Source organism: Capra hircus, chromosome 5 (assembly GCF_001704415.2).
Source record: "Capra hircus breed San Clemente chromosome 5, ASM170441v1, whole genome shotgun sequence".
Classification (NCBI taxonomy): Eukaryota; Metazoa; Chordata; class Mammalia; order Artiodactyla; family Bovidae; genus Capra; species Capra hircus.
The window spans coordinates 57,038,341-57,046,542 of NC_030812.1; the positions used below are offsets into that span (position 1 = coordinate 57,038,341).

The 8,202-nt window shown below is 41.0% G+C and overlaps 1 protein-coding gene across 1 annotated transcript; it reads right to left on the minus strand.

Annotated features, from left to right (window-relative positions):
- On the minus strand, positions 1,050-1,994 carry LOC102170675 (olfactory receptor 2AP1). The gene has a single exon (XM_005680435.2). It carries the CDS (start codon positions 1,992-1,994, stop codon positions 1,050-1,052), a length of 945 nt encoding a protein of 314 aa, XP_005680492.2.

Sequence of the window (8,202 nt, forward strand, 5' to 3'; positions counted from 1 at the left end):
TTTGGCTGTGCTGGGTCCTTGTTGCTGCTCAGGCTTTTTCTAGTTGCTGAAAGCGGGGGCGACTCTTCATTGTGGTGGCTTCTGTTGCAGAGCACTGGCTCTAGGCGAGTGGGCTCAGTAGTCGCTGTACATGGGTTTATGTGGGATATTCCTGGCCCAGGGGTTGAAACTTTGTCCCCTGCACTGGCAGGTGGATTCTTAACCATTGGATCACCAGGGAACTCCTCTGTTGACTTCTTATCATCTTCTCTGCCTCTTCTGCTCACCTTCTTTTATTCATGACACCCTCAATTTTCACATCAATTTCTATTTCAATAGCTATGGATTGCTAAATCCATAAAAAATAGAAATAAAGGTGTTAGTCTCTTAGTCATGTACAACTCTTTGCGATCCCATGAACTATAACCTGCCAGGTTCCTCTGTTCATGGAATTCTTCAGGCAAGAATACTGGAGTGGGTAGCTATTCCCTTCTCCAGGGGATCTTCCTGACCCAGGGAAGATCTTCCTGAACTCCTGTCTCCTACATTGCAGGTGAATTCTTTACCATTTGAGAGAAAATCTTGTCCCAAATCCAAGTGACTTGACATTATGAGCACTTAATTTACTTAAAATGGGATTTAACTTAATTCAAAACTAAAAAATATTATCTCCTCAACTCTCCTTCTCCTTTTTATTTCACTGAAATGAATGAATGACAACATTTGCTCAATCTTGTAGGACTGAAATTTAGTATTCTTACCAACAATATTCTTTCTACTCAAGTTTCTTCCTCTTATTTTTACTTGCTTGACCTATTCCTACTTGTTAAGATTGAGTTTAATGGCACTGAGTTTAAATGGCACTCCCTCTGAAAACATTTATTGACTCACTAATTCAGGCGGAACTGCTTTTTCATTGATAAAGCCTAATTGTTTCTTTATATGAACACTTACAGGTTATAATTTATTTATTTCCAGTCTTTCTCACTGGCCTGAAGTTTAACTGTATATTGGAAGCCTAGTAATTGGCAGAGAGTTTGGTACATAGTAAGGACTCATCCATAAAGGCTTTAATCCTGAAATTCTTTAAGACTCATGAGCTTCTGGACGGTATCTTTGAAGGCTTGTTTTACCTGTTGATTCCTTAGGGTGTAAATGAAGGGATTTAGCAAAGGTGCAGCTGAGGTACTGAGTAGAGCTACTCCTTTGTTGAATGTGTCCACTTCTTTTGCTGTGGGCTTAACATAAATGAAGAAGCAGCTTCCATAAGAGAGAGAAATGACAATCAAGTGGGAAGAACAAGTGGAAAAGGCTTTTGTCCTTTGATGGGCAGAGGGGAGTTTCAGAATAGTCCTGATGATGGACGTGTAGGAGACAGTGACTAGCACCAGAGTGACCACCAGGGTCACCGATGCCACAAGGAAGACAACCTTCTCTATGAGTTTTGTGTTTGAACATGAGAGTTCCCGAAGGGGCTCATAGTCACAGAAATAATGATTCAGCCTATTGGATTCACAAAAGTCCTGCTGACTCATCAGAGTGATTGGTGGTATAATAACTATTAACCCAGCCAGCCAAGAGCAGAGAACAAGTTGGGTGCAGACTTTGCTGCTCATGATGGTTGTGTAATGCAAGGGTTTGCATATGGCCACATAGCGGTCATAGGACATGGCAGCCAGAAGGTAAAACTCCGTGGCCCCCAGGAATATGGCAAAGAAATATTGAGCAAAGCAGCCAGCAAAGCTGATACTCTTGTTCCCTGTTGTGATGCTGATCAGGACCCTGGGAATGAAGATGCTTGTGAAGGAAATTTCTAAGAAGGAGAAGTTTCGGAGAAAGAAATACATGGGGGTCTGAAGATGAGAGTCCAGCAAGGTGAGGATGAGGATTGTCAGACTTCCAATGATGCTGAGTAAATAGGCGAGGAGCAGAAAGATGAAAACCATCACCTGGAGTTCAGGGACGTCTGTTAGACCCAGCAGGATGAACTCAGTCAACACGGTTTTATTTTTCATTGCTGAAAAAGTTTATCTCAAGGTAGAAAAGTGATAGTAATGAAAGGTGATAGAGGAAGAGGAGCTCTGAAATGGACAGATGGAATCTGAAAAAAACAAAAGGAGATGAATTTTTCCTCTGATAATATGACCCAGCCCAGTGGCCCAACTGAATGGTGTTGGGTCCTTGCCAGTCTCTTTTGCCCTGCATAGAAAAGTTGTCATTATTTTCCCACATGGGACTCTCCCCAGTGCCAATATGAAATAAATATATGCCTCATAGATGATGTTTAAATAGCTTTTGGAATGAGTTATTAAAGGAATGCTTCCAGCAGCTGCCTCCTTCTAGACTAGTTTGTAATTTTCTTTCTTCCATATTCTCTTTTCTTTCTTTCTACTGATTCCATTTATTGCTCTATGTCATTTGTCTAACTTTGCTCAGACTAGCTGTTTTTCTTACTCTCCCCTGCCATTTTTGCTTTTATTTTTCATGTGACTATAGCAGTCTCTCATTTTCCTTCTTGTTCAACTCCTTTTGATTCCCTTGATGTCAAAAAGTACCAGCTCCTCATTTCTTCCCAGTGGACCCTCCATGCTTCTCTCCTTGTCTGTCCATTAGAATTCAAAGTCCTCTGTATTAGGATTATGTCATTCTGTTCCTTGAACCATTCCATATACCTGTCTGCTGCTGCTGCTGCTAAGTCACTTCAGTTGTGTCCAACTCTGTGCAACCCCACAGACGGCAGCCCACCAGGCTCCCCCGTCCCTGGGATTCTCCAGGCAGGAACACTGGAGTGGGTTGCCATTTCCTTCTCCAATGCATGAAACTGAAAAGTGAAAGTGAAGTCGCTCAGTCGTGTCTGACTCAGCGACCCTGCAGACTGCAGCTAACCAGTCTCCTCTGTCCATGAGGTTCTCCAGGCAAGAGTACTGGAGTGGGGTGCCATTGCCTTCTCTGATATACCTGTCTAGGATTCAGTAAATATTCAGTCCAGTCCAGTTCAGTCGCTCAGTCATGTCCTACTCTTTGTGACCCCATGAACCGCAGCATGCCAGGCCTCCCTGTCCATCACCAACTCCATGAGTTTACCCAAACTCATGTCCATTGAGTCAGTGTTAGATTAGAATAAAAATTTGTATTTACTTACATAAGCACATTCAGAATATTTAGATCTAGAGTTTTGCTTCCTCATAAGGACAAGGAGATTTTATTATTTTCTAAGGAAAATTTGGGAGCTTAAAAATATTTAAAGTAAGATTTCTAAACAATTCTAGATTGAATTTTCCATGTCTATGAATCCACTAAATCATGTATAAAGCATTTTTGATTTGTGAGTATGGAAATTTTATGGGGAAAGTATATAAAAACTGTGATCCAAGGTTTTCTAGGAGACTTCATGTTTAAGCACTTCAAAAGCATTTCAAATCTCTCCTGATTTGTGAGTTCATGTTATTAAAGAATCACATTATATGAGAGTGTCCTTATTGATTTACAATTTTTTTCTATATGTTGTTTTATACAGCAGCCATTTTCAAGCATTTTTGGAGTATCTACATTTTAGTAATTTTCTGGTAAACACATCTATATCTAACATAAATAAAAGTTTTATAGAACACTCCTTCCTTACTACATGTGATACAACCAAGTACTTTTATTTTATTTTATTCTATTAATTTTTTTTCAAATACTGATTGCAACCCATTAAATTGATTCCATAAACCGCTAGTGGGTTGTAGTTCACAGCAGGCATCAGAGATCAAGTAAAGTTATACAATGCTCTGGATGCCCCTGCCCTCTAGGTTACCAACCTGAAATCTTCAGGGAAAGGTTGAATAGTCACGTCTGTATCACTTTCAGGCTTCCCAATCACAGAGAAGTGAAGTCAATGTAGCGGTGAACAAAGAATATTCTTCCTCACTTGGCTATCCAAATAGCTTATAGTGGGATTTTAGTCCTAGATATTCTTAGAGGTGCGTGAAAATTGTAAGGCTGTGCCATTACAAAATGATATAAAATGTATTGCATTTCCTACATTATCAGCCGCCAAGTCCTATCCTGGATTTCACAGGAATAATAAAAACTTCCGGGGGCTTCTATTAGTAAGAAATAGTCTTTTCCTATCCCTTATCAGGTTAATGGGGACTTGCCCATTTCTGTTTTTCCACTAATTCAGATTGGAGCTGAATCAGAGTTTTTGAATGTCCTCTTAAAAGTGAAGTGGATATAGGAGGTTAAAAGAAGGACTTTGAGGAGCAGAGTAGTCCTGGGTTTTTCTGTCCTAGGAAAAGTGAGGTTGATGATCTCAGAAGACAGAATATAAACTCCACCTCCCAATCCAGGTTATACTTAACCCAAAGTGACACAGGTTATATTTGTTCTATTGAGAGCATGCACTGGGGAATTAATCGAGTGAAGAGGCATAAGTTGCCCTGGGGATTCTCGTTGGAGCAGGCTAAACACTGTCCCCTGTCAACAACTCTGGGAACAAATTTTAAACATATGGCTGTTGGATGAGGGTCCAGAGAGACTAGCTTGGAGGTGGGGTGGGGGTAGGGGGGCCATAGCATAAGAGCATCAGCTGCAGGGAAGAGGGAGGCTATGGAGTTATGGCATTTGACTTTCCTAGTGGGTGGGCATAGCTGGACTTGGCCATGGACAAACAGCCTAGTTGGAACCATTTGCAGGTCATGAATGTCCTGAAAACTCCCACTTTCTAAGCAACATCAGCCTGGTTGTAATTGGCCTAGTTATAGACACTACTGGGTAAAGACAATAAGCAGTAATTTTCATTTTTTGGAGTGTATGCATAAACCAAATGTAAAACAGATAAAAATGGAGTGCTCAGACTGAGGGAGCGCAGAGCCCACATTGACCTGTGGGTTGCTTCTGAGAACACACTTGCAAATGTTCAGTTTAAGGAGAGGAACTTGGGAAAATATGTATATTACCTGGGAGGGATAAACCTTTGCCACTCAAAGACACTTTCATAGCAGTTAATTCATCAGATTAATCACCTATTTAATATCAGTATACAAACAGGGAGGCCTGGCGTGCTGCGATTCATGGGGTTGCAAAGAGTCGGACACGACTGACAGACTGAACTGAACTGAAGTGAACAAACACCAGAAAAAACAAAGCTAGTCTTGGGAACAAAATGCCAGAATTAGGGACAAGTTACCCATTACGCATATGACTTACACATGGCTGCTTGTATTGGGTTGTGTATAATTCTCACAAAAATGTGGGGCCAAGAGAAGGAATGTGGTCTCACCAACTCTAACACAATAATCAACTCGATCTTGATTATTATAATCAACATAAGAAACTTCATTCTCTGATTCTCACTTTCCTCTGCTATAAAATGGGGATCATAAAGCCCATTAAATAGGATGATCATTGTTAAGTATCTGTTACATAGTATTTGTTCAGTCCCTAAGTTGTGTCTGACTCTTTGCAACCCCATGGACTGCAGCCTGCCAAGCTTCCTTGTCCTTCACTATCTCCCAGAGTCTGCTCAAACTCATGTCCATTGAGTCTATGATGCTATCCAACCACATTACATAGTATGTCTCACATATGGCCTTCTCTAGTAGCTCAGATCGGAGAAGGCAATGGCACTCTGCTCTAGTAGTACTCTTGCCTGGAAAGTCCCATGGGCAGAGGAGCCTGGAAGGCTGCAGTCCATGGGGTCGCTGAAGGTTGGACATGACTGAGCGACTTCACTTTCACTTTCATGCATTGGAGAAGGAAATGGCAACCCACTCCAGTGTTCTTGCCTGGGGAATCCCAGGGATGGCAGAGCCTGGTGGACTGCCATCTATGGGGTCACACAGAGTTGGGCATGACTGAAGTGACTTAGCAGCAGCAGCAGCAGCAGCAGCAGTAGCTCAGATAGTAAAGCATCCACCTGCAATGCAAGAGACCTTGGTTCAGTCCCTGGGTGGGGAAGATCCCTTGGAGAATGAAATGGCAACCCACTCCAGTATTCTTGCCTAGAGAATCCCGTGGACAGAGGAGCATGGTGGCTCACAGTTCATGGAGTTGCAAAGAGTCGGAGTGACAAAACACATGCACACAGGTCTCATGAATATTTCTTGTTTTCTTTTCTCTGATGAGGAAATTACTATATAACTCTATTTGGCAACAGTTCAGTTGCTTCTTTCAAATGTGTTTAAAGAGAAGAAATCCAAAGTTATCACTGGAAACTCACTGGACCTGACAGATTTCAACTACTCTTAGATTAGAGGGAATCTCCTAGGGGAGTTTAGGGGAGAATGGATACATGTATATGTATGGCTGAGTCCCTTCTGCTGTTCACCTAAAACTGTTGCCACATTGTTAATTGGCTATACCCCAATACAAAATAAAATGTTAAAAAAAATAAGAAAGGAATCTCTTCCCTAGATACTCATTCTTAGCTAGAAAGCAGAGGGAGAGGAAGTTAAGCTGAGGGCCAGGTTCTAGCTCATTGATGTGTCAGTCTAGGCTGCAGACTGTGCAGGCTTGGGATTTGAGAACAACAATCAGCATAAAGAAAGACAAGGAGAGCAAGAGGTGGAGATCTGCTTGGGAAGTGATCCATGAAGGAAATTATTTGATAAGAATTATTTGGAAAGGCTATACTTCTTTCTTAAGTTTAAGACGTACCTAGATTGTGTGATAAAGAAGTGATTGAGGTAAATGTGACTGATGGAAGACAGTTATTTTGGAAATGATAACTCTTTTTTTCAGGAAGCATTTTAATGTCAGAAGTTTCTGTTTGCATGAGAAGCTGTAAGAAGAATCAAAACATTTGGTCATTTCTAACTTGATGTTGGAATATTTTAATTTTTTAAATATAAATTTATTTATTTTAATTGGAGGTTAATTACTTTACAGATTAGTTCATACTGTAACTAAGCGTTTAAAGCACTTGAACTTAAAGTGATTAGTGTCTTGTATCTTTTTGTTGTTGTTGATTTTTATTTTTTATTTATTTGTTTTTTAAATTTAAATTTATTGATTTTAATTGGAGGCTAATTACTTTAAAATATTGTATTGGTTTTGTCATACATCAACATTAATCAGCCGTGGGTATACACGTGTTCCCAATCCTGAACCCCCCTCCCACCTCTCTCCCCATCCCATCCCTCTGGGTCATCCCAGTGCACCAGCCCCAAGCATCCTGTATCCTGCATCGAACCTAGACTGGCAATTCATTTCTTATATGATATTATACATTTGAATCAGTTCTAATGAGGTGGATGAAACTGGAGCCAATTATACAGAGTGAGGTAAGCCAGAAAGTGCCTTGTATCTTAAAGACAGATCTCAATAGATAATAAGCTAACCCTTTTATTCATTCAACAAATATTTGTTGAGTACTTACCATGTCAGTTAGTTCAGTTGCTCAGTTGTGTCCGACTTTTTGTGATCCCATGGACTGAAGCACGCCACGCTTCCCTGTCCATCACCAACTCCCTGAGCTTGCTCAAACTCATGTCCATCAAGTCAATGATGCCATCCAACCATTTCATCCTCTGTCGTCCCCTTCTCCTTCTACCTTCAATCTTTCCCAGCATCAGGGTCTTTTCCAATGAGTCAGTTCTTCACATCAGGTGGCCAAAGTGTTGGAGCTGCAGCTTCAATACCATGTGAAACTAACATTTTAGGCACTGGATATACAGCTATAATGGAGAAGGAAATCACAACCCACTCCAGTATTCTTGCCTGGGAAATTCCATGGACAGAGGAGCCTAGCAGGTTATAATCCTTGGGATCGCAAAGAGTCAGAATGACTTAGCTACTAAACAACAACATGCAGCTATCAACAAAGCCACTGAAGTCCCTGCCTAGATGTAGCATAGGGACAATAAATGAATCCACAGGTAAATATAAAATAAGTGAAAGTGAAAGTCACCCAGTCATGTATGACTCTTTGCAGTCCCATGGACTGTAGCCCACCAGGCTCCTCTGTCTGTGGAATTCCCCATGCCAGGACACTGGAGTGGGTAGCCTTTCCCTTCTCCAGTGGATCTTCCGAACCCAGGGATCAAACCCAGGTCTTCTGCATTGCAGGCAGATTCTTTACCATCTGAGCCACCGGGAAGCCCATAAAATAAGTGAGATGGTGATAAATGCAATAATAGATAAAGCAAGGTGGATTGGTGGATTGATTCCTGGTGGATTGATGCTTTTATCATTATGTAATTTCCCTTTAATTCCCATTTGTAATTTTATTTGCTTCTA